At 36.1% G+C, this 27,179-nt stretch overlaps 2 protein-coding genes across 10 annotated transcripts in view; both read left to right on the top strand.

Annotated features, from left to right (window-relative positions):
- The window catches only part of FAM135A (family with sequence similarity 135 member A), a 142,009-nt gene extending 124,891 nt beyond the window's left edge, over positions 1-17,118 (top strand). For 6 of the 9 annotated variants that reach the window (XM_037842417.1, XM_037842415.1, XM_037842414.1 and 3 more), the window contains 2 exons: positions 11,462-11,575; positions 13,475-17,118. In XM_037842417.1, coding sequence (XP_037698345.1) covers positions 11,462-11,575; positions 13,475-13,680 — 320 coding nt within the window. In that variant the 3' untranslated portion in view covers positions 13,681-17,118. The remainder of the gene's footprint in view (positions 1-11,461; positions 11,576-13,474) is intronic. The other 3 variants (XM_037842419.1, XM_037842416.1, XM_037842418.1) reach the window with 1 other exon arrangement.
- Positions 17,119-22,327: 5,209 nt separating this feature from the next.
- Positions 22,328-27,179, top strand: part of SDHAF4 (succinate dehydrogenase complex assembly factor 4) — a 43,321-nt gene continuing 38,469 nt past the window's right edge. The window contains exon 1 of the mRNA XM_037844237.1: positions 22,328-22,485. Coding sequence (XP_037700165.1) covers positions 22,422-22,485 — 64 coding nt within the window. The 5' untranslated portion in view covers positions 22,328-22,421. The remainder of the gene's footprint in view (positions 22,486-27,179) is intronic.

Here is a 27,179-nt window from a genome sequence, read left to right as displayed (position 1 = left end):
TTCCTACGACAGCATCATCCTATATCCATACCTTCAACATTGGTAGCCCTCAAATATATACAGCTTATCCACTGTGCCCGCTCTAGACTTACATATCCAGCTGCCTACTGAATATCTTCCCTTAGATGTCTCATGGGTGCCTCAAATGCAGTGTTTTCCACAACTACAGGAATAAGTACTACCACCCACCCAGCCAGCAACTTAGAATTATTGTAGGCTCATTTCTCACTCACTCCTCACATCTACTGAGTTACCAAATCCTGAAATATTCAGCCTTTTTAGTAGTTGATGGAGGCTTTTCTGCCTCTCCTTTGCCACTGCCCTAGTTCAGCCTTCATCAGTTTTACTTAGATTACAGCCATAGCCTCCAAACTGGTTACTCAGACTTCTGTCTGCCCCTTTCTCTCCAATCTCATTTCCTCATTATATGAAATGATTTTATAAGAATTAAATCAGATAGTATTGCTCCTGTTAGAAAATATTTCAGGGTTCCTTATAGATTGCAGGATGAAATTTATATTCTGTGGCTTATTGCATCAAGCTCTTAATCTGGTTCCTGATCCTCTCACTTGTCTCATATCCTACTCTTCTCACACATACACTTTCTGCTCTAAAAATGTCATGAATGTTTTAATGCCTTCTTGCATTTACCTATACTTTTTCTACCCCTATTCCTCCAAATATGTTCACCCGTATGTTTAAAACTAGTTCTGTTCATCGTCTAAAATTAAACTCGAGCATCACATGCAATAAAAAGCTTTTCTTGATGCCCTTTGCTCTTCTACCAGTATAAGCCTTTATATCCCAAATCTTATGTTTCTGGGACTAACCTCATTAATGAATTCCAATCCTCCTAATTACTTGTTTTAAAACATCTTCAGTGTCATCTTTGATAGACCCCACTTCCTTGCTTACTATCTCAGTATTGTTAATTTTATCTCTGAACTCCTATAGCATTGTATCTGAACCTCTTCTATCATACGTGTGATAGTTTATCTCATGTTAGTCATTTATATGTCTTAACTTCCTTTCCTTAAGGTAGGCTCTGCATCTGTTTCATCTTTGTGACAACTTTTTTCCACCCCCACATGTACATTTATTATTTACTATAGCTCTTTATAGTAGGTGTTCCATATACACCCATTGGATGGATGAATGAATGAATGATACTTTCAATATTATTCTCAGTATCCAGAAGCAACTCACACCTTTTATAGTAAATTATAAATCTAACCCATATTTTTGGTGACTGGTAGTTCCAAATCTGAAGTAACTTGAACTTGTCACTTAAGCCCTTACCTTTTAAATCTGTTTTTTGTCTTCATTCCCATCACCACATCCTCCATCCTGCTCTTGGAACATTTGATATGAACATTGGACAGTCTTAGAAGTTGAACATAGACTACGTCATTTGAGTCCTGATTTAACTTTTTCAGGATTCTGCCTTAAATGTTGTTCTTATTATGAAGAGGAGATTTGAAAATGGTTATTATATGTATTGTCAGTTAATAGAATTGGTGAAAGAAAAGTTCTATTATAGGTTTGGTTTTATAACCTATAAAGACAACTTAATAATGATAAGTTGCTCATGGTATTACAGAGATATGTACTCAATTCATAAAACTAAAAGATATTTCTACAAAATCAGATATTGAGTATAGTTCTCATGTGAAAAACTGACACCAGCTAAAACCATTGTGTGTAGCTGTGGAGTTCATATCACTGTTGCTGACCAGTTAAGAACTGTATGAAAGGCAAAACTGGATACAAGTATTCCCTGGGGTGTGTATATTTATATCATATTATACAAAATAACATTTAATTAGCAATAGTTTTTTTAAACAATATTTTTAAGTAGAGTGATTTATTTTATGTTCAGTTACACACAACCAGAGAAGTCATGTTTTTAACTCTAAAAGAGTTTGAATAAATCATTTACACAATGTCATGAGTCCCATATTGAAGTAAGAGTACTGAAAATGTTTCTCACATAGTAAACTGCCAAGATAAGAACTTTATAGTATCAGCTGCCTTATTACCACTTTGTCCTTGGATAAACTTTACTAGTTTGTCAGCCAAAGTAATATATATTGCTCTAATGTTAAGAAACATACAATGTTGGACACAGATGTTTCAAATTCCTAATGGAATTTTAGAGATTTGCATTTGTTTCTTTTTAGCTAAATAAGGAAATTATAGGGAGTCTGGTGTACAAACATGTAACATTGCACCAGCTCTGGGACACCTAGACTGAAATGGTTTTTAGGATGATAGTTTTGCTCTATTTTTCTTTATCTTTATTAGTTGGAGGGCTCCTTGGAGACAGAGTATCTCGCTTTCACACAGGACCTCCATACAAAATAAGCATTTAATAGATGTTTCATAAATTTAATTCTCTTGCTGAGTCTCTTTTATAAGTCACTGAGAGCATGGGTGTAACAGTTGAGAGTGTGGAATGTGATCCCTGAACAGCCAGGATTTAAGTAGCGCACAGGATGGGACCTAGAACCCTAACATCATCAGCTCTAACTAGGCCAGCCAACTACTGACAATACTATGATCAAATGAACTAGAAACTTTCTGTGACGGCTAAGATTAGTTCCCTTCCAGATTCCTCCAACACTGAAAATTCTGTGACTTTACTTAATCTAACACAATTAAAAAGACTTCTGTGATATGAACAAGAGAATAAACTGTCTCTTAGAATTCTTAAGATGTAAGATCTTTTCTACATCTAAAAAAAACAAACAAAACGTATTTGGAAATCATAGCAATACTAATAATAGCAACATAAAATCAAGATACTGAGCAAAGTTTAACTGTAAAATTTTACTGTCCAAATTCTGTAATCATGGCCTCCACACATCTGCATAGATATTTTCATTATTAAGTTTATAATTATTAATAGAGGTGAATAGAGCCTTTTCCACTTGAGTTTTTTCTTAAAGATTAATTTTAATCTTTTGCTTTCAAGTTATGAATTTATTATTTGCCTTAAAATGCATTCAAGACTTGCTTTCCCTCTAGTTGTACCAGCCTAACACTGATTAAGAGACAGGGTTTTAAGTCACACAACATGTTCTAGCTCAAACGCTGACTAGATATATGGCCTTAAGCAAGTTTCTTAATCTAAATAAGCTTCAGTTTCCTCATTTGTAAAGTGGGAATAATGGTATCTAACTCACATTATTATTAAAATTGGATTAAATGAGATAATGTATGTAAAGCAGTTAGCATTCTGTTATACCACAAAACTCAGTAAATGTTAGATGGTAGTAATAACTCTAAATGAAGAGGTGCCTGAACTAAAATAATATTATAGATTATAGAAATTGGCCTTCACATTAACAATATATGTCTACTTTAGATAATTTTTTTAAAAACAGAACTCTTAGGAATCAGCTCAGTAAACTTCAATATTACTAGATATAAAAAAATTATCTAGATGACTTATTAAAATTATTTGTATGTTTTAAGTTTTCTTGTACCCATAAATGAATTTATTAATATATAACTGACATGAATTAATAGTCATATTGGAAAATAGCATGAAAGAGTACTCTTTCCTAATAATCATAATAATGTATTAGTTAATACTGAAATATAGGAAAAATAATAGCTAACGCATTCAGCATTTACCATACACCAGGCACCATTAAGCACATTGTACATATTAGCTCATTTAACACCTATTTCCCCCATTTCACAGGTGAGGACAATGAAGCACAGAGAAGTTGAATAACTTGCTTGGGGTTCATAAGGGGTTCAAACCATGTTGTGATAAACCATTAATGTGTATTTTCCAAAACTGTAGAAGCAGCTTCTAATTGCAGTTTTAAATATCAACAAATACTCATCAACTGATTTTTAAATTAGTATACTACTATCACGGGGGTTGGAGCAAGTCTCTTTTGTTGTATTTTTTTTCTCTTTTTGTCATCTAGTGAATTGTGAAAAATGGTAGTCCATTCCCAGCAAATTCCTAGTTTGTTCACAAAACAGAAATATATGGGGTTCACATCAGAAAAATAAGTAAATATAGGAGGAAAACATAGAACAAATGAATATTTCATTTAACCAATTTACTTAACCAGCATGCTATTCTCAGGTATTTTTAAACAATCAAAAGCCCTAGTAATAATTTCTCTTTTATATTTTATTCTGCTAAAGCTACAAAGTCTTGGATTCACTGTTCTGTGTATTGCTTCTGTTTCTTCTGAACAGCCATTTTCCCATTCTTTTGGAAAGCCTAAAGTAACCTTTCTAAAACAAAGTCTATTCCTTTACTTTCCCACTCCCTTTTCTTTTTATTTAAGCAAAGCCTCCTCAGTGGGTCTTCCTTTTGAAACAGTCTTTTTCTCTTTAATATATTATTAGTTATGCTTTCATTAATTGAAAGCTATTCATTATTTTAAAATGAAAATATTTCAAAAACTAAAATTTGTATAAATTCTAAAGTAATTAAGAAATTCTCTGTTTTTCTAAAAATAATTTATTAGGTTTGAAATTGCTCTTTTTGTGTAGTTATGGCATTCTAGCAACTCAGCTTTGAACATCAAGGGAAAGAAAGAAGATGAAGGAACTAGAGATGTGGAAAGCAAAATGTATGTTACATATAGATTAGATGACACTAGTGTGAAGTAGTCAAGATTACATTACTAGAGAAGAGAAGAGGGATCATGGACACTCTTGCATTCCTTAATGAGGGATCAAAAATAGCCACATAGGAATCTATTCATTGTTGGAATTTCAAAAGCAAAAGAGCCTTATTTTAAGATCTTCCTAAAAACATCTTAGAATCTCTTTACCAGCTGTTGAATTCTGATGAATAAAGCATAATGATTAAAGAAGTCTCCTGCTGTGCTACTGTGGCACAAGATAATCTTTTCTAGCAGAATACAGAGGTGTGTAATAACACCACTTTTAATTTGTAAATAACATTTGTATTTTGTTTCTGAAAGTATGAGAATGAATCAGCATCAGCTAACATTTTAGGAAGCAACTTCTTTCAAATGTATTTAAAATAAGTGACTAAAAATAAGAATAATTTAATTTTGTTGAGAATATGTCAGTTTAAAAGGTACCGACTTTAGCCCAGGTTTCTTAACCTACCATTATTAACATTTTGGGCTGGATAATCCTTTGTTGTCCAGGGCTGTCCTCTATGTTGTGGGATGCATAGCAGCATCCTTGACCTCTACCTACTAGATGACAGCACAATTCCCCGCCCCCAAGTCAAAAATGTCCCTTGGGGTACAAAATCAGTCCTAGTTAACCACTGCTTTAGCCAGTGCCCAGAGACAAAATATAAAATGATTCAATATGAATTGCTTTAAAACACCTTAAAATTTTCAGAAAAAAATGAATTATCAGGAAAACTAAGATAAAAATTACCATTACTGTGTTCATACATTTCATCTTATAGTTCAGAGAAATTTTGAAGATTTAATCTTTTTCTTGGTAACTTTGAAAGCTAACTAAAATACTTAGAAATTTTCTAGTTAAACCATCATTCTATACCTGGGGAAATCCTGTTACTTTCCCAAGTCTGAGGTGACTTCTGAACAAAGAATAAGCCAGTTAAGGGGCTGAGTGAAGTATGAATCCACAGGCCAGTAAACCAGGTAATCTTTCAGCAGGCAAAATCAATGTAGATCCAGAGGAGATGAACCTAGAATGTAAAACTCTGAAAATAAAAGGCTTCAGACATTTTTATTAGCTGGGCTTCAACTCAGATGATACATTTCAGTAATTCCTACCAGCATGGCAAGTCAGGGCCTACCATGCTACACTCCGAGTTTCTGATCTTTCTAGCCAGGATTGCTAGACAAGAAATTGAAACCAAAAGAGAAATTATTAAAACTCTTGTGATTGAAAAAGGGTTATATTCTTTTTAACTAACTTAGTTGTTGACTGATTAAAAAAGCAAACCTTCCATGCAAAAGCACAATATTAGTACTGATACATTTTTGTTGAAAAATTTTTATTAAAAGAAATTATAATTACTAAATTCAAATGCATTTTAAAGTACAGAAATAGAAGGGATATACAAAAATTTAACCATGAAATACTATGTAGTACTTAAAAGATTAAGGTGCGTATGTGTACACATCACCTATCCAAAACTCTTGAGAAATAGACACTCCTAGTAGCCACTTACAGAATTATGGAAAGCATAACCCATTAAACAATCAATATATATTTAAGAGCCTACTGTGTTTCAGACACTAAGCACCAATATGTTTTTATGTTTCATTATTTGGAGAGAAATTAGCAAGTATTTTACATTTCTTTCTTAAAATACCAAGCACTAAATATGGTTTAACAATATCTTTTCTGACCTTTTCAAGTCAGAGCACACATAGCAAATAATTACATTCTAAAGCACAATGGGATAAACCACTGTGGGGAAAACCAACAAACCAACCATGTTGCTCCCCAGCAGAGGGGTCTACCTGGGGACTCTAGCTCCCAGCCCTGCCAATTACCTGAGAGTGCTAAGGGAATCAATTTCTGGACCCACCCATAATTCTACACACCAAGTAGGAAGTTCTCCTTTAACCTGTTGATGATTTGTTTGTATTCATTAACATTAGTTTCCATACTGCTCTGAAATATGCTGGTATTCTCTGGGGGGTGCTTTTTAAACCTAAATTAATCAGTCTCCTTATTCCCAGTCCAGTATGTCTTCTTCCCCACCTGGTTTTATCTTGCTTGGCTAAGCTCCTGGTTACCACCAAAAGTTAGGACCAGATACTGAAGTTAGAGGTTGCTTAACTATATTGAATGGACCTTATCCTGTAAATATTTGGGAGCTAATATTGATTGTTTTTAAGGAAACATACATTTTATTTTATGCTTTAAAACTTAATCTGATACTTTTTGGGACAAATCAAAGTTATGGTCAGTGTTTTGATCCATCCTAGAAATATGGTATGACTTAAATTTTAAAATAGACATGAAATTTTCCAGAAGTTGATAATGAAATTTTTTAAGTTGTTACAGTAAATAAATTTAAAACTCTTCTGAAAAAAAATCAAAATAAAACTTCATATAAGAGAAGCATAAACGCTGAGGTTTTTAGGAGAGAAATTAGAAGTAGTGAGACCAGTAAGTGGACTACTGCAGAATACTGGTGTGAGGAGAAAGGGACATCGCAGTGGAAATGGGAAGGAGTAAACATATGGATGGAGCGAGCAAACTTGATGACTTATTAGATGTGGGGAATTAGAAATTAAAGATTTTACTAGAATAATGATAGACTAATTCTCAATAAAATAGAATTTGGTGTTAGGAATGGTGAACAAGGTTTCATGTCAGGTTATCTGGCAAGAGAACTGGTCCAGAAACTCAGATTTGGGGATCAAAATATAAAAATGATAGTTGAATGCAGAGAAACAAAAGAGTTCTCTAAAGGAAAAATTGTCATATGTGTCTGAATAAAAGGCAAGTTTTTTCTTTCCCAAAATTATCCCTTAAAAAAGAGGAAGCTGCCTTATATTCAAGTTGCTTATTAAATCACTGATAACAATAAACTCTGAGTTACTTTATTTTCAGTTGTTTGGAGAAGACATATTTTCCTGAAAAAAAAATAAAACAAAACACTTTTTTGGATGCATGGCATTGGTTTAAAATTTGGTCAAATGAGATGAGGACTGAGAATTAGTCATTAGATTCTTAGCAACATCAAGGTCATTAGAAGGCTTAAAAGAGCAATTTATAGAGTAATGAAGAAAACCTTTTAAGAGTGGGTTCACAAGGGAGTCTCCCTGGTGACATGGAACACGACTCCCAGGAATGAGCCTGACCTGGGCATTGAGGGATTGAAAATGCCTTCTTGACCGATAGGGAGAAAAGAAAAGTAACAAAATAAGGTTTTAGAGGCTAAGAGATTTCAAATCATCGAGTCGAGAGGCTATGCTGGAGGTTATTCTTATGCAAGCTCCAGCTAGGTATTCCAAATTGGCCACAGTATGCCAAACCCAAATCAACAGTAGTCCCGAAAATCCTAAAGAATACCGTTTCCCTTTTGGAGACTCTATAAAAGTTTCACTCATGAAGTTTATTTCTCAGAAACTTAAAATTCCTATGCCAAATAAGTCCCAAAACCCAGAGGCAATAGCCTCTTTAAGAACATCAACCAGATGCATCCCCCTTCATCATAATGTCAACACCCGTTTTCAATATGAACAAGTTATGGTGGTCACTGCCCAGATATCCCTGAAGATTGAGACAGTGATCAAATGAGAGGGAGGAGTAGCAACAGACAAGATAGGATTTAACAAAGGATTATGAATACTGAATCTTTATATAAATTTTCTTTTTTTTTTTTTTTTTTTTAGTCTGTAGGGTATTAGAACAGCTAGAAGGAAGTGACTGAAATGGTGGAACTGTAACCCATAACATTCTTTGAAGTTTGCTCTATAACTACGTGTTAAATCATACTCTGAAACTTACTGCTTTTCTTTATATATGGTATATTTCACAATAAAAAAATGTTTAAAAAATGAGTTCAATAGAGAATGGAAGGAAAGGAAGAGAAAGCAGATCACAAAGAGAACTCTGGAAGGATTTTTTCAAGAAATGGGGTGGTCATTGCAGAGGTGTATAGGATCAAGGGACAGGTTTGTTTATTTTTTTTTTAAGGTGGGAGATATGATAGTGTTTTTGTGTACTGATAAGAATGATCCATACAAAAATGAAAAATAATGATTCAGGAGAGAGAGGGGACAACTACTAGAGCCATCTCTAAATACACAGGAGGAATTGGGACCTGGTGTACCAATGAAAGGGTTGGCCTTAGATGGGAGCCTGAAAGTTAGTTCAAAAGTAGAAGCAGGAGGGAAGGCAGAACATGAAGGTACAGATATGGTAGGTTGGTATGTGTCAACATGAGAGTATGCGGAAGTTCTCTTCTGATTCTTCTGCGTTGTTAGGGAAATAGGAAGCAAGATCATACGCCAAGAGTGAAGAGGGAATAGAAGGAACTGCTGGTTTGAAGAAAAATAGTCAATTAGGAAAGTACAAAAATGAATGTTTCTGAGAAAGGCTGTGTTCTAGTTTGCTAACGCTGCTGGAATGCAAAACACCAGAGATGGATTGGCTTTTATAAAAGGGGGTTTATTTGGTTACACAGTTACAGTCTTAAGGCCATAAAGTGTCCAAGGTAACACATCAGTAATTGGGTACCTTCACTGGAGGATGGCCAATGGTATCTGGAAAACCTCTATTAGCTGGGAAGGCACGTGGCTGGCATCTGCTCCAAAGTTCTGGGTTCAAAATGGCTTTCTCCCAGGACGTTCCTCTCTAGGCTGCAGTTCCTCAAAAATGTCATTCTTAGTTGCACTTGGGTATTTGTCCTCTCTTAGCTTCTCCAGAGCAAGAGTCTGCCTTCAATGGCCATCTTCAAACTGTCTCTCACCTACAGCTCCTGTGCTTTCTTCAAAGTGTCCCTCTTGGCTATAACAGCTTGCTCCTTTTGTCTGATCTTATATAATGCACAAGTAGTTTAATTCAGACCCACCCAGTGGGCGGGCCAACACCTCCATGGAAATTATCCAATCAGAGTCATCACCCACAGCTGGGTGGGGCACATCTCCATGGAGACACTCAAAGAATTTCAATCTAATTAACACTGATAGGTCTGCCCACACAAGATTACATCAAAGATAATGGCATTTGGGGGACATAATACATTCAAACTGGCACAGGCTGCCACATATGGTATGGTACACTGTTCCAAGAAATGTTAATAGTTTTATAAAATATGATTTCAAATATGTAGGTGCAGTTGAATTAATTCGTTATAGACATTTGATTATTTGATTTATAGCCCTAGAAGTTTATATCAAATCACCACCAAATATAAGTAGTGTATCTTCCCATTGAGAAAAAAGGGACGGTGACCTTGTATTTGTCATAGATAATATATACAGAAGACATGAAGCATTTATATATAGCATTTATATATAATATAGATATATATTATAAACAAGAATTGAATATGATTGAACGTGGAGGAAAGCTGATAGTTATGGGTTAAAATTGATACCAGTGGACTGCAGAAAAGGAGTTGACATATGTTTCTGTACATAATTTAAACTTGAAAACTACTTAGTTACAAATAATTGTTTTGAAAAATAAGGGTACTTTTCTAATTTACAAAAATTTGCCAAAAGATCTAATTTTACTATTTCCCTTATGATATTTTCCAAAAAGTAGTAAAATTGTTGAGTATGCGTTTCATATGGAAAGGATTTTACTTCATGTGATTTGTAGCTTAGCTCCATTATTTCTGTTGACAATTTTAAGCTCAGTTTTTATAATGTACCTCAAGTTTATGTCAAATTGTTTCCAAGGTAATTGCTATACTTCTCTCTTAAGAGCATTGAGATATTATGTGTTAAGCATAATCCAATTGTCCATCTTCAGGACCTTGAAAATTAGGACCTGAGCCAGTTCCCCATCTCACCTGCCTATGTGTGGGTACACACTCCTCCCTAGATTAGGATTCGTAAATTCCAGGAGTGAAAAGGAACTTCTACAAAGGTCTTCTACTTTCTGGACCCACAGTTAGCCTCAGTGGGCACTAAAGTAACAAAATTTTACTCTAGAATGTTACAGAAGAAAAATTCCAGACAGTACATACCCCAGTGTTAACTCATTTCTGTTATTGATCTGTATCTTACTGAAGTCACATCATGTTTATTTACTAGTTTGAGTCAAATTTAGAGCATTACCAATATTAAAGAAGTCAGAAACGTGGTTTCAGTACTTCTGTGAGCTAATTTTGTTTAATAAAGTACTTCAAGGTCATAAGTCCTAAATTAAGCTGGTTTACAAAAAAAAAAAAAAGGCATTAAGAGGATTCTAGCAAATGTGTAGATGGATCACAGCACCTAGTATTGCTATGACTGAAAAATGAAAGCAAATGTCCTTCTGGCATCTTCCTCAAATAAAAATATATATGTAAGTAATATATAAATATAAATAATATTAGACAAAAGTCAAATGAAATAGTAAAAAGAAGCTCTCAGTGATTTTGTATAGGATGCTTTGTGTTTTGTTTGTTTTTTTGGTAGGGTGTAATTTTGTTTGGGAAATATTCCTAAATATTGAGGTACACCATTTGGAAAGTAAGAATTTCATGAAATGCTTCCTTAAGAACCTTAGTCCATCACAACTAGTTTCTCTCCCACCCTCACACCACCACACTACAATCCTTGCTTTCCCTTAATGCATACATTTGTCATATCAGCACATAGACCACATGCAGTGAAGCTGCTTTTTTTAGGGAATATATAAAAATTTGGAGAAAGGTTTCATCAGGTATTTTAAAAACTCATAAAATTAGTATTGCTGAGGAAATAAATTTATTTTTTCCAATTTGATAATGTAATATAATGGTAAGTATTAAATCTAGTTAATTATTGCATTATTATTCTGTATTTTCCTTTCACAGGGCTTCATTACTTCAAAAATGTCGTGCTAGTGGGATCGCTGCAGGATCGCTATGTTCCTTATCACTCTGCCCGCATTGAGATGTGTAAAACAGCTTTAAAGGACAAACAATCAGGTAACAGTGTAAATTAGAAGTATTTCAAAATGTTATATCTACACATGAGCTTTTCCCCCAATTTTTCTTACAGTCCTTTTCTCTCTCCTTTCTTTCACCCTTCTTTTTCCTTTTTATATTCTTTTCTAACCACTGATATTAACACTTATCCTTCCTGCATTTTTCTTTCTCTCCTGTCATGTCAGAGGTCTTTAACAACGAAACAGTAATTATTCTTATGAAAGGGTTCTTTCATCTAATTACAAATGCTTCTACATTTTGCTACCTCAAAAGTACTTTGATTTCTTCAGGGTTATTGGGATTGGTGATCATGTAGTGGTCATGCCGCATGTTCCGTACCTCACTTGTAGTCAGACTTGCTTCTCTTTACTGGTAGTGAGCGATGATAATTTTATTTGTTTATTCTTTTGCTATTTGTGTAACAAAATAAATTTAAATTCTAGATATTTGTAACCAGAGTAGAGTCATGTCTTGTTTGCTCATTTTATACCTGAGGCAGGCCCAGAGATGCTAAATGGCTTATCCAAAATCACTACTAGTTAACTGAAGGCTTAGGACAAGAACTTGGGTCCCCTCCCTCCCAGCACTGCTTTGGCTCCTTTTTTGGAATGAGGCTGGTTTTAAACAGACTCTTGAACCTTTGCTTTTTCCAGATCGTAACAGGGAGCAGCTCCTTTAGGTAGGGAATCCCCCGTGTACATTTGTATAGGCACTGCCTAGCCTGGCACATAGTACTCTATTCATTTAACAAATATTTACTGAGCACTTGTGACATCAGAATAACCTTTTTTTTTTTTTACTTCTGTTCTAGCAAAGGCTTGAGTCCACATAAGGGAAAAATTCAGAAAAGGTTTAACTTTCAGTTGGGTAGCTAAAACTAGTTAAATGTCCTTTGTAGTACAGTCTGAACCACTGGGGGACAGGGGCATCTGATGAAGATATATTTGGACTTCTTCCTGTAAAATGTATTTTAAAAGTAATATGGAACCAGTGAAACTCAAGGGGAGATGGAAGTAAAATGTTTTCGTGGATCTATGTGATACTAATCTTTCTCTCAAACATTTCTCTCTTCTTTCTCTAATTGTAATTCTTTATATTAGTCCCTTCTTGATATTCCTCAGGGCTGCATCTTAGCTTTCCTATGAAATTTAACATCTACCTCCCTAGCTAAAAGTCACAGATTCTATGGATATTTGTTAGCACACAATGTTTTGCCCCTTTTAAAGCAGTTTCTGAGTTTATGTTTGGATATTTTTATCTTTTAACCTTAGTATGACATCATTAAATCGATTTTAAGAATTAACCAAAAAGAGGGAGAGAGGAATGCAACTTTGAATTTAAAAGCAGAACCAAGCATTGGATAAACCTAGAGTCCTATTTATTCCTTGAGCCAAACTCACATGGTTTTTCTAACTGTAGGAAGTTGCTCTTCTTCCTTCTCAAAGTGATCTGGAAATGTTGACTGCTATGGAAACGTTTCTAAAGTACTTACTCTAAACTAAAGTTTTTAATTTTGCCTTATCAAAATGTCTCACCATGGCCAATTTATTATTTTCATAGTAGTTTAACAGTTACAAGAGACTTAATGTTGAATATTCTTTGCTTTGTCCATTGCTTTGCTTTGGATTAAAAATATCAAATAGACAGAAGTAATGTATAATAAAATTGTTATTTTTACTTGGTGGGTAAATAAATAATGTGATTACTTATATTTTCCATAAAAATATTTTCCAAGTCTTAAAAATGAAAGTCAAAGGAAAATACAACTTTGATAAAAGACATTTTCTGCTCTAAATGGAAATAATGTAACTAATCTTATAAATTAAGTAAAAATGAGCTTAGAATTTTTTTTCATTTACTCATGTGAGCTAATTTCTCTTTTTTCTGTTTGTTTCATAGGACAGATCTATTCAGAAATGATCCATAACTTACTTCGCCCAGTTCTGCAAAGCAAGGATTGTAATTTGGTTCGATACAATGTCATCAATGCACTGCCCAATACAGCTGACTCACTGATTGGGAGAGCTGCACATATAGCTGTTCTTGATTCTGAAATATTTTTAGAGAAATTTTTTCTGGTTGCTGCCCTCAAATATTTCCAATAGGATAAAAGTGTTGTTAGAGACTTGACAATTACCTCATTCAATAGTGATTCAAATAATGTATGATACTAAACTATAGATGCTAAGTTCTAAGAAATATTTATACCTTTTTATATATGGAAGGTAATTTATATCATCCATGATATAAACATCAACTTTACTTTCTAGGTAATGTGGCTGTGCAATATTTTTTTTAATTTTGCCTTTTTACTTTTCTATTACTTTTTCATATATTTTACTACCTAAGTATTTCAGTGAAACTTTAAGCCCATGTGTACATCTGAATGTTTATTATTGGCTTTCCACAATCCTTATATCAGACTCCATCTTATTAGAGGACATTATTGCTAGAATAGCATGGGATTTTAAATTTTCTAATATTGGGGTACTATTTAGTTAATTATAAATTTTACTTTTAGCATTTTACTATGTTTTAACTGGAAATAAAATTATGGCTGCTAAATTATATTTTTTGAAACCAACTTCTGTAGCCCTATATATATGTATACATATCTTTACCATATGATCAAACCAGGTAGTTCATATATGACAATGTTATAAAATTTTTCTATTAAGACATTACTATTGTTGCTATTAAACATGTCATATGTCATGCCTTTTAAAATATATTTTCTACTGGTGGTTTCAACATTAATTTTCACGTTGACTTTTATTACTGGAACTTTTCATGTTCACATTAGCAGCATATAAAGATTTTTGAATGTTGAATGCCCTCTGCCTCGACTTGGTTGGCATTTTGCTAAATTTGGTAATGTTGCTTGACCTTTCTGACTACATTTCTTCAACTGTTTTCATAGACTTCCTTGTATGTACATATAATTAAATGTTGAAATTTCTGAAATAGTTTTATGAATTTAGATAATTTTTAAATACTGTTAAAATTTATTGAAAAAGTAATGTAAATAAAATAATTCATGTTGAAAGTGGAATAAAATAATTAGCTATACATGTTTGGTGATATAGAAGCAAATGTTTTTGATATATGGAGATGTTAAGTTTTGACTTTACTAAAGGTGCTGCATAGCATTAAATTCACTATTTTCCTGTTTTAGTTGTGAGAATAATAATGCATTAAGGGTATATATAGAAGGTTCTGTTTGCATTCACCAATTGTGATGGACAGAAGACTTTTGTATGTATGTATTGTATAATTGATGCATGTTTATTTTTAGCATTGTGTTGTTGCCTCTCGTGTTAATAAATGAACAAATGACTATCTGGAGGAGCAGCTAAAACACTTGCAATCCTTTGCTTATTTTCAGAACACTTGGGGTATATAATTTAATTTATAATTTGGATATATTATGTCAATTAACTAAAAAAAAGCATGATTGTGTACATCGTATGTATTTTTATTACTTGCATCTTTTGCATACTTCAGGTAGTCAAAAGGTTACTTCACTGATTGCTCTCGGTAATTCTTTACTTTTCTAAAAGTACTCAAAAGTTCTATTAATCAACTAAGCAATTATACACCAGGTGCATTTTAATGAGAAAATGTAATTATATGTATTATCTACCATGTGTTTTTGCCACACACATTTTTCTCTTCACATACCTGGGTTCAGGGTTTGAAATATCATGCTTATTCTAAGTTTGGGTAATCTTCCAGATTTGGCAGAGGACTCATTCTTACTCATAATAATATAAATAGTATTTTAGGGTAATTTGCCCTTATGATTATAGTTGGTTGATTGTTTTAATATGGTCTTAAAAGTACATTAGTAAAAATAAATTTAAAAAAAAATTTTTTTAAGTACATCAGTGATCATGGTTTAAAATCTAGCAGATTTAACTGCTGGTTTACCAGAGAAACCATCATACAGTGTTCACCTCCAAATTCTGATGGGGTGGGCGGAGAAATGATTATTTGAAACAGTATAACTGATTCTTAGAGAATGAATGTCTTAGTTTGCCAGGCTGTAGAGTGGCTTTAACAACAAGAATGTATTGGCTCACGGTTTCAGGGGCCAGAAATCTAAAATCAAGGTGCAACAAGGGCATGCTTTCTCTCCAAAGTCTGTAGCATTTTGGTGCTATCTTGCCACAATCCTTGGGACTCCTTGGTTTGTATCTCTGTCTCTTGTCATGTGGCTGTGTCCTTGATCTCCTCCTGTGGGTTTCTCTTCAACCTTCTGTCTCCTGGCTCCTCTGGCTACATTTGAATTTGCTCTGTTAATAAGACTTCCGTTTATACAGATTAAGGCCTGCCCTCATTCAGTTGGCTACACCTCACTAGGATCTCAAAAGATCCTATTCACAAATGAGTTCACACCCAAAAGAAATGCCAGTTAAGATTAAGAACCTGTCTTTATTGGGGTACACAATTCAGTCTACCACAATGAATGTCATTGAAATATACACCAGTAAGGGTCTTGGCTGCAAACAAACATAAGCAGAAAAAGACTTTATTGGAAGAATATCAGGTAGTTCACAGAATTGGTGGAAAGACTTGAGAACCAGGTTTGGAATACAGATAGAAATCAAAGGAAGCTAGGTGACCAAGATCACAGCCAAAGTCAACCTCAAGAATGGGAAATTTGATTATAATTCTGCTGACAGTGATGCCTCTGGAAACTGGATTCCAAACACTCTTGCTTATTTATATCACTCACTCCAGATTCAAAGACTGGTGGGAATGTCCAACTGACCAAATTTAGTCTTATGCAGCACTCACACTATACAGGCATCAGAAACAGCAAGAATATATGACCTTTTCACTTTCCACAGTGGGAGGTGGGACCATTTCTCCTAATAAGATTCACCAAACTTATGAAATATGTTTGATGACTGATAGGCAGTTATAAAAACATTTCAGAGGTCTACCATTTAGTCCATCTCTTTGGCTTTCCAACATCTAGATATTTACAGATCTAAAATGCTTCCTCCTAAGCAACCCAAGTGTCCATCAATGGATGAATTGGTAAACAAAATGCAGAATATACATACAATAGAATGTTATTCAGCCATAAAAATAAATTGAAGTTCTGATAAAAGTTACGACATGGATGAACCTTGAAGGCATCATGTTGAGTGAAACAAGCCAGACACAAAAGGGCATATATTATATGATCTCCTAAGAAATTACTAGAATATGCAAATTCATAGACAGAAAGTAGATTACCAGTTACCAGGAAGTGGGGAATGGGGAAGATAGTGTTTAATGGATACATAGTTTCTGTTTGGAATGATGGAAAAACAGAAGTTTTGGCAATGGATGGTGGTGATGGAAGCACAACATTGTGAATGTAATTAATACCAATGAATTGTATACTTGAAAGTGGTTAAAATGGGAAACTTCATGGTGTATACATGTTACCCGAATAATTTTTTTAAATGTTCTAAAGCAATAAAATCTGAATGTTTAAGCAAATTAAAAATGTTTATATACATTTAAAAATAGTTCCCTGTATAATAAAAGGAAGCACATATTCATCTAAGAATAAATACATCCTAACTTAATACAACTTTCCCTCATCCAGTTTCAAGTCTAGGATGTCCGTTTATCCTCTGGTTCCCTAATCTTCTTTTCTCAATAGTTTGCAACCTGTACCACCATCACCATATGAAGTTGTGGTATAATATTGGAAAGAAAAGGTAAATTAAATATATAAACATACATGACCAATGAGGTAGGAAATATAGCAAAAGCAGTGCTTTGCAAACATCCATGGTGAGTATCACCTGGGCTACTTGTGAAAAAAGATTCCAGGGCCCCATTCCAGACCAACTGGGTCAATATCCAGAATAGGGTGTCGGTAACAACATGTTTTTATGCCCAAACTTGTCTAATATGAATCACCTGTGGAAAATACAGCCCTCAATTCTACCAGTGGTCATGAGGCTAGATGGCTCATGACTTCTCACCCTGCCACCATTCCCTGTTTCTTTTGATGTCAGACAGCAACTCAGCTGATGCGATTTTACCTAATCGGTGACCACAGGATCTGGAGGATCTGGTGCTTGGATGTCTTGCCTATATATAGTTGTAATAGTCTTCTTAATTCTTACAATTTAACATGGTATTGTGAGGAGGTGTGGCAGCCCAGAGGTCAGAACCCCCCCTCCCTTAAGGAAAAGGGTGAAGCCTTGAGCACGCAGTGGCCTGTGTGACCAGAGCACAGACACTGAAGGTCATTGAGCCTAATCACTGTTGGCAATCAACTTTCACAAGACTCAGCTGAGGTTTCTTTGAAACCAATCTTGCAAGGCTCTGCTGAAATAAACTTTTTTTTTTTTTAACCAAATCTAGCAAGGCTCTGCTGAACTATGTAAGGTACTCCTTTTCCTCTTGTTTGCATGGATCATTGACTTCCATTTCCTGACCGGCCACCACTGGGAAAATCCTCCTGTAAGTCCCTAATTAAAACTCATGGGTAACTTTTTGCCTGGCGTGTTCTTTGGTCTTAGGGTTGAGTCAGGCTAGAGGAGGAGATATTCCATGAAATCCCCTGAGTTTAGTCATGCACTCTTTACTCTCCTTTTACCCCATGGTGGTCAGGGTCAATAGCTCCAGCAAGAAACATAATCATGCTTGTTAACATCCTTACTTAAGGGAATGAGCTGAAAATGGCCAGGTGGCAGTCTCAGCATCCAGTTTTGGGAAAACGTATCCCTATGAAAAAATTCCCCTGGAATCAAAAATTGTTCCATCAAAAGCACATGAAATCATGGAGATGGAGGGCAAGATCTGTGGAGGGTCTGAGATTTTATCCTACTTGCAAGTTCTACTTCCAACTAGTTGGCTTGTGTCACAGCCCGAGGGGCTTTGGCAGTCAAAAGACCACAGAAGATGCCCTTCTGAAACATGAACTTTAATTGGGGCTTACTCACAGGGAGGCAGAAATCAAATGGCTTTTTTCTCACCACGGGTACCACTTTCGCAGGAAAGCTGGCTGCGCAATTGAAAGAGGACAGCAAGCCAGTTATAAGGGTTTAAGACAAAGACATTCCTAAGGGCCGGAAAGCATCCTGTGACATGGGGGTGGTGCAGGAAGGAAAGAATTATAGGATGGGGCTTTGTAAATAACCGCAAGAGTGATAACACTTGGGGGCTAGGAAGCAGATAGACTAAATTAACATTCTTGCTCTTTTGAGAGACCAAGAGTTTCTCACCTGCTTACTTTCCATTTAAAGTTACAATTTACCCTTTTTCTCTTGACTGGCTTACAAAGATGAGAGGTTAAACATTAGCTGCCTAGGTCACAGAGACTGCTGGTCCGCCGGCCTGCTTTGTCCAGGCCAGGGGTTGCCACAGCTTGCTACAGTTTCATGAAAACTGACGGGAGATTCTAGGTTCACTGAAAGACTACTGCAACAAAAATGGTAGCTAGTGTGTCAGCATATTTGCATCAGTTCTTAGAATCCTAATTCTGATAATGCGATGCAGAGGATTAGATGACACCTTTACTCACAATGGGTTGCCTTACAGAAGAACCTAGGGTGAAGGAATCAGCAGTTTTTGAGCAAGCAGCAAACAAGCCAGTCCCTCTTCCCAAGGGAGCGGCAGTTGAATGGTGTTTTGGTTCCCTAAAGCTGCCGGAATGCAATATACCAGAAATGGGTTGGCTTTTATGATAGGGATTTATTAATTTACAATTTATAGTTCTTAGGCCATGAAAATTAAGGCATCAAGAAGATGATACCTGGACTCTGAAGAAAGGCTACTGGTATCTGGGACATCTCTGTGCCTGGCATCTGTTGGTCCTTCACTCCTGGGTTTCATTGCTTTCAGCTCCTGTCCCAGTAGACTCTTCTCTGAGCTTCTGTGGGTCCTCTCTCTACATCTCCAGGGCTTTTCTCTCTCATTTTCTCTGGAGGCTTTTTCTGTAAACTCTTTCCAAACTTCTCTGGGTGTTTCTCTCTGAGCTCTCTCAGCTTCTTCTGACCTTTATTCTCTCATAAAGGTCTCCAGTAAAGGAATAAGAAACCCACCTTGAATTTGGTGGGTCACATCTCAATTGAAACTACTTAACCAACAGTTCCCACCTATAACAGGTCCACACCCCCAGGAATGGATTAAAAGAACATGACCTTTTCTGAGGCACAAAACAGCTTCAAATCAGCACAAACAGTCATGCTGTGGTTGTCTTGACCTACTTAGTTGCCTATCTGACACACTACAGAGACTTCTCAGTATCAGGAGGAGATGGACAAGACTTGCCGTCTGGCACACTCAGCAATGATCAGCCGGAATGCTCAGAGCCTATGCTCAGGGCAGGTTGTCTCTCTCCCAGTGGAGCAAAAGATTTTTGACAGTGTGTCAGATGTAATAGTGAGACATCAATCCTTCTTCTACTCTTTGAACCTTATTATTGTAGCAACAAGAAATTTCACAGTAGTTAGCTCACATAGCATATGCCAACACCCATAGGACAGCATCCCAAACTATTTTCTCACCTGGTTCCAAAACTACACTTTCAATAGTCTGTCCATCATTCTGTAAGACCAGTTGCTTCTGGATGATGGAGTACATGAAAGACTGATGAATGCCACAGGCATCAATCTACTGCTTTACATCTTTCACAGGAAAAGTGAGTTCTGTGATTTAAAAAAAAAAAATGCTGTGTGAGATGCTGTGTAAGGTATATGGAATAAAAGGTATTCAGTAAGTCCACAGATGAAGTATGTAAGAGAAGCATAAGTAATGGAAAGCAATCCAAATCCAAAATAATTTCTATTCCTATGAGAACAAATTGCTACCTCCTTCATGATGGTAGAAGTCCATTATAGTCAACCAGGCCATATAAATAAAGATGAGCCTTGAATGATCCCCACACTCTGGAACTCATACTCCTGTGTAATGTCTCTTTAAATGTGGACTGGACTTGCTGACTTGCTTCTAATGAACACAATAGAGCAAAAGAAATTGGATGTCACTTAAAAGATTAGAATACAAAAAGACTGGCTTCCATTTTGTATGCTGTTCTCTTGCTCTCTCATCTGTTCATTCTGTGGAAAGACATCTGCTGTTTTGAGCTGACCTTTGGAGAAGCCCACACAGCAAGAAATGGAGGAAGGCCTCCTGCTCAAAAGCCCTGGAGGAACTAAATCCTGCTAATAATTACATAAGTGAACTTGGGAACAAAACCTCCCCCTGTTACATTTTCATATAAGACTGAATACTAGCTGACAGCTTGACTGTAACTTCATGAAAGACCTTGAGCCAAAGGTACCCAGGCTCCTGGATTCCTGACTCACGAAAAATGTGAGATAATAAATGTTCATTGTTTTAAGCCATTACATTTTGGTATAATTTGTTATGCAGCAATAGACAACTAATACAGTCATCTTGTTCTGATTAAGAGCCCTTCTGTTATGAGAGCATTTTCTTAAACATTTAATGGGACCCATATGTTCTCATTCTTTGGGCTCATTTTGAGAGGTCGTAATCCAAAGAATTATTCCAAACCCTTCACATTCTCAGCCACTGACCACTTGTCTGAACTGTCAGTCGCTGCCAATGAAATAATGTATGGCTCAGGCCATTTATCCTTCCAGGCAGTGTTCAAGATAAATTAGTTCTGCCCTCTGGGGGGATTTTTTTTTTCTGCAGTTCCTTGAGGGCCTCTGTTAAATGGGACTCTAAATGCCAAACCCGTCCATTGGAAGCTGCATCAGCATATTAAACAAACCATCTGTAATCTAGCTTTGAAATTTTTCCTCTGTCGCTGTCACAAGGAATCACCACTGAGCTGTAGATATACACTAAGGCTCAGAAACATGATTTTAGGAGTGTGAACTACCTGTTATATGACAATTGCTTGGGCTTTGGCTCTGGCCTTGGCCTGTGTATGCCACCTCCATTTAATGAAAGGACTCCTTATCTACGACCAGTTAACTCGCAGTTCATGAGGAGAAACTCAGATTCTGTGGCCACCTAGTATCACATGGTCAGACACTATCAGGGCCCAACAGCTAGCCAAGAATTTCTCTCTAAAAAAAAAGAATTCAAGGGGCCTCCACTCTGCTTCAATAAAGACTTCCACAAGTTACATAAAGCATCCCATGCACCACATATATTCCAAACCCCTTTGAAGCTGTTGGAATTTAAAGGTCAATTGATGGAGCTACCTGCACTACAGCCAGAACCAGACGGGGAACCGTCTCTTGCTCTGCACCTCACTCAAAGGCGTGATTTTTCAGTTCCTCAGGGGAGTAGGTTAGAACGTTAGAACTGTCCAATTAAGTAGGAGCTTACAAAATAGGTAGAGATTTCAAATATAAAAGAGAGGGAGAACTGAGGGAAAATAGCCTATTACCGTGAAAATAAGAGTAAAAGGTGGTCAATGTTGGTATACTGTAAAAGTGATCTTCCAAGAAGTCTTTTGCTTCAGACTGAGAGTAAACTGAATCTTTCTCTCATCCAACTTCAACTGCGATTCTGGGTTTTAATCAACAGCGTTCAGAGGTCTGGCTGTTCAGTGGTCTGGCTGTTCAGCGTTTCGGTGCTCTCTGACAGAAGCAACGCCCTTCCTGTTTTTACCCAGTAATCCAGGGCCAGGTGAACGAATGCCCAAACAGACACTAAAAGCCTCACCCCGCCCCGCCGCGTCCCGCCCCGCCCCGCCGCGTACCGCCTCGCCTCGCCCCGCCCCGCCCCGCCCCGCCTCCTCCGGTTCCACGGAGGTCCGTCCCCTTCCGGCCTTGTGGGGCTCGTTCGGCGTCACGATCGGGTCTTTTCCCCCAACTGGGCTACCGAGCAAGCCGTGGAATCCGGCGCTATGACCACCTTGGGCCTTGCGGGACGGCTCAACCGTGTTCCGGCCAGAGCCTGGAGAACCGCAAGTAAGGAACTCGGCCCCAGAACTAAGGTCGTGGGAAGGGTCTCGATGTCCTGGGAGCCGCAAGAGTGCCTCCCGCGGAGCAAGCCGCGTGTGTTCGTGGCGTTCGAGGGCTCTAGGGGCTGTGGAGTTTAGCTCTTCAGTCGCTCGTCCACCGGTTCGGTGACCGTGGGCAGGTCCCTTCACCTCGTAGGATCTCAGAGGTGGAACTAGATAGAGCTAAAAGATGCTAAAGGCGCTTCCAGCCCAGACGAAGGGCGTCCTTCTGGCCTGTGCAGTGGCCGAGAAAGTTTCTAAATGACCCGGGTTGTTTTCTTGAAGGCTCATGGGCGCGCCTGATTTTGATGCCCGTGAAAAAAAAAAAAAAGGAAACCCTTTGAGAATTGGGTTCATTCATTTGCTAATTTAATGTATTTATATCTTTCCACTTTTTCAAAAGGATTTGTGATAGTTTACCTATTAAAAAACAAAACAAAACTGGAAGAGTACAGAAATGGGCCAAAGGAAAATGAGTATAATAAAACTTAGATGAAGCAGAGAATTGTTAGTACAGAGAAAGCATGCATGCTTACAGTAAAAGCCAATATTTTAAACCCGTTTTGTTAGATAGCTTTCCCAATATATTATGTTCTTAGTTAACCCACAGAGTATGCTAGGCATAATTAAAAAAAAAAAAAATTCTTTTGAGATTTTCAAACTTACTGGACGTTACAAAAATATTGCAAACCCTATACAGAAAACTCCAACATACTCTTATCCCCCAGATACCCATATCCACCAATGTTAATATTTTGCTACATTTGCTATTTCATTTTGTCAGTCCATTTGTCTAGTTATCATTTGTCTAGTTATCAATCCATTTGTCTAGTTATCAATCCATTTTCTTAACACTTAATATTGCCATGTACATTTCCTAAGAACAAGGCTATTCACTTACATAACTATCTTAGGTTCAGTTATCAAGTTCAGGAAATTTAACATTGAAATAAAGGTTACAGTCTATATTTTGATTTTTTTCATATGTGCCAATAATGTTCTTTGGAGCCCTCCTCCATCCAGGATCTTTGTCATTATCTCTTTTGTTGCTTTCTTTTTTTTTAATTGTGGGTACATACACATAAGCTTATATAGCATAACCTTTCCCATCTCAACCCTCCCAAGCCAACTGTTCAATGGTAATTAGTTGCATTCACTCTGTTGCGGTACCCTCACCACTTTCCGTTGCTAAACTTTTCCATCTCCCTAAACAAAAACCCTACCCCCATTTTGCATTCCCCCTCTCCCCACTCTACCCCTGGCACCTGTACTTTCATTTCTGTCTCTAAGAGCTTGCATATTCTCCAGTATTTTCTTAGTAGTTACCATGGGGCCTAAATTTAACATCCTAAATCTGTAACAATCTCCTTTGCTTTGCTACCAACTCAACTTCAATAATCTATGCAAACTATGTCCTGTACCCCTCTGTTGCCCCATATTTATGTTATTTTTGTCACAAATTACATGTTTTATACATTAGGAGTTCCAAACCACTGATTTCTCATTACATTTTATGCATTTGTTTCTAGATCCTGTAGGAAGTAAGAACTGGAGTTATAAACCACAGATACAGTAGTGCTGGCATTTGTATTTACCCGTCATTACTCTTACTCTTATCTCTTCATGCAACTTCTATCTGTTGTCTTTTGTATTTTACTTTCAGCTTATTTACAGAACTCTTTTTAACATCTCTTGGAGAGCCAGTCTAATGATGATGAACTCCCTCAGCTTTTGTTTATCTGGGAATGTTTTGTATCTCTCCCTCATTTTTGAAAGCCAGTTTTGCCAGATATAGAATTCTTGGTAGCAATTTTTTGCTTTTAGCACTTAAAAATGTATCATCCCACTGCCTTCTTGCCTTCATGGATTCCAAGGAGAAATTGGCACTAAATCTTATTGAGGTTCCCTTAAATGTGACACATTGCTTCTTTCTTGCAGCTTTCAGAATTCTTTCTTTGGCATTTGACATTTTGATTATAATATGGTGCTGTGTGGGTTTTTGGGGGCTTTATCCTATTTGGAGTTTGTTGAGCATCTTGGATGTGTATATTCATGTCTTTCCTTAAATTTAGAATGTTTTCAGACATTATTTTTTGAATATTCTTTCTGCCCCTTTCTCTCCCTCTTCTCCTTGTAGGGTTCTCACAGAATCTCAGATGGTGTCCCACAGATTTCTCAGGCTCTGTTCACTTTTCTTCATTCTTTCTTCTTTATGCACCTCAAACTGAATATTTCAATTGTCCTATCTTCAAGTTTGGTAATTATTGTTTCTTTTGGCAGCTCCAATCTGCTGTGAACCCCTATAGGTAATTTTAAATTTCTGTTTGTTTCCTTTCCATAATTTCCATCTCTTGATTGATAATTCTCTCTGTGTTCATCTGTCATTTTCCTGATTTCCTTTAGTTCTTTGTCCATGTTTTTCCTTTAGCTCTTTGAGTATATGAGGACTAGTTTTTAAAGTCCAGAAATGAATAATCTAGAATGTGTAAGTCCCACATCATCCCATCCCCAAAGTAATTGTTTAAAAATTTGTTGTGTATCCATTCAGCATCTTTTTTCACTAGTTTTAAAACTTAATTATGAAGTATTTGATGCCAAACATTTTTTAATGCTCGTGTAAGTTAGAAAGCAAAACCAACATCTATGAACCAATTGCCCAATTTAGAAATAAAATATTTCCGTTTCCAAGGAACTCCCTGGGTGCTGCTTCCTGATACAATTGTGTAACTTTGCATACTTTTTTAATCTTTATAGAAATGGTTTCATACCCTGTATATTTATTTACTTGCTTTTTTCCAGCTAACACTATATTTTGAGATTCATCTGTATTAATGTGTCAGGTTGTAGTTTATTCATTACAGTATTAACATATCACACCTTTTCTATTCTCCTTCTCAATGGACTTCTGGTAATCCTAGAAATACCAAGATTGCCTTCTCATTCTTGTCTATCTTAACCTGGTGCTTCTGGGCAAGGAGTGGAATTCCTAGGGTCTATGGTACAAGCGTGTTAAATTTTAAAACATGATGCCAAGTGATAAAGGCATTCCTACTCATAATTTACACTTCTGCCAGCACTGTATTAGAGTTCTTGTTGCTACACATACTTTCCAACATGCAGTATTGTCAAGTTTTAATTTGGGGGTGCCTAGAGAATGTTGAAATACTATCTCATTGTGAATTTGCTTTTCTCTGATTAGAGAAGTTGAACATCTTTTTAAATATTTATTAACTTTTTCTGTGAAATATCTCTTCATTTTCCTGGTTGTTTGGCTTATTTATTTGTTCTTTATAGATACTTGGATAGTAAACCTTTTTTAGTTATGTATGTGCCTCCAAATCTCAGTTTGTTGTCTATTTTTGTCATTCTTAATGGTTTCTTTTTTTTGTTTTTAACATAAACAACAGTAGAGAATAGAATAATGAACTTGCATGTACAGTCACACAACTTCAATATAAAAGATGCCTTTTGATGAACATATTTTTCATTTTATTGTAATCTCAATAAAATTGTCTTTCTAAGAAGCCTTCCTACCCTAAAGTCATAGAGCTATTCTGTATTTGCTTCTAAAAGTTCTGTGCTTTTGCTTGTCACGTTTAAGCAGTTATTCTACCAGGAATAGATTTTTGTGTATGGTGTGAGGTAGGAAACCAATTTCATTTTTCTTTTCGTGTATTAAGTAGCCCATCCTTTTCCTCCACTGATATAATGCCAGCTGTCATAAATCGTTTGCATGTATACATATATATACACACACACACATACATATAAATATTTGTAGGTTTATTTTTGGCTTTCTTTTCAGTTCCATTTATCTATTTGTCTATTCCTTTGTTGATATCACCTGTCTCAATAATCATACCTTTGTAATAAATCTTGGTATCTGGTAGGGTAAGTCCTCTCGTCTTGATTTTTAGTAATGTCTTGACTATTCTTGACTGTTTGCTTTCCATATAAGTTTTATCATCTGTTTCTCAAATTCTAGGGGGAATATCCTCCATTGGGATTTAATTAGTACCGTTCTAATACTGACCCTTTCTATCCAAAAACATGTTATCATAATCCATTTTTAGATTTTTTATAGTTTTGAATATAGTTTTATCATTTTCTCCATTAAGTTTTTGCATACGTTTGTTGTAGTAGTTGCTGGTACTTTATATATTTCATTGCTGCTGTAGATAGTACCATTTTCTAATTATCATTTTTTTGGGGGGTGTAGTTTTTTTTGTTGTTGTTTTGTTTTTTGAAATAAATTCAAACTTACAGGAACAGTTGTAAAAACAATATAAACCCCATACACAGAACTCCAGCATACCCCGACCCCCCTCCCCCGATACCCTGATCCACCACCTTTAACATCCTGTCACACCACCATTTCTTTCTTTCCCTCCCCTCTCCCTCCCTATCATCCATCATCTATTGCTCTGTCTTCTAAACAGTGAGAGCAAACTGCACACATCCTTGAACAAACAATATAATTCATGTATACATTTTCCATGTACAAGAACATTCTTTTATGCAATCCCATTAAGCACAGCTAAGAAGTTCAAAAAATTCAACGTTGATACAAAGCTTACATTCTGTATTTCCTTTTTTTTCTTTCTTTTGTCCCAACTGTATCCCTTTGAGCCGCCTCTTCTCCATCCTCAGATCCCATCCAGG

Source organism: Choloepus didactylus, chromosome 7 (assembly GCF_015220235.1).
Source record: "Choloepus didactylus isolate mChoDid1 chromosome 7, mChoDid1.pri, whole genome shotgun sequence".
Lineage (NCBI taxonomy): Eukaryota > Metazoa > Chordata > Mammalia > Pilosa > Megalonychidae > Choloepus > Choloepus didactylus.
This window is presented reverse-complemented; position numbering and strand designations above follow the sequence as displayed.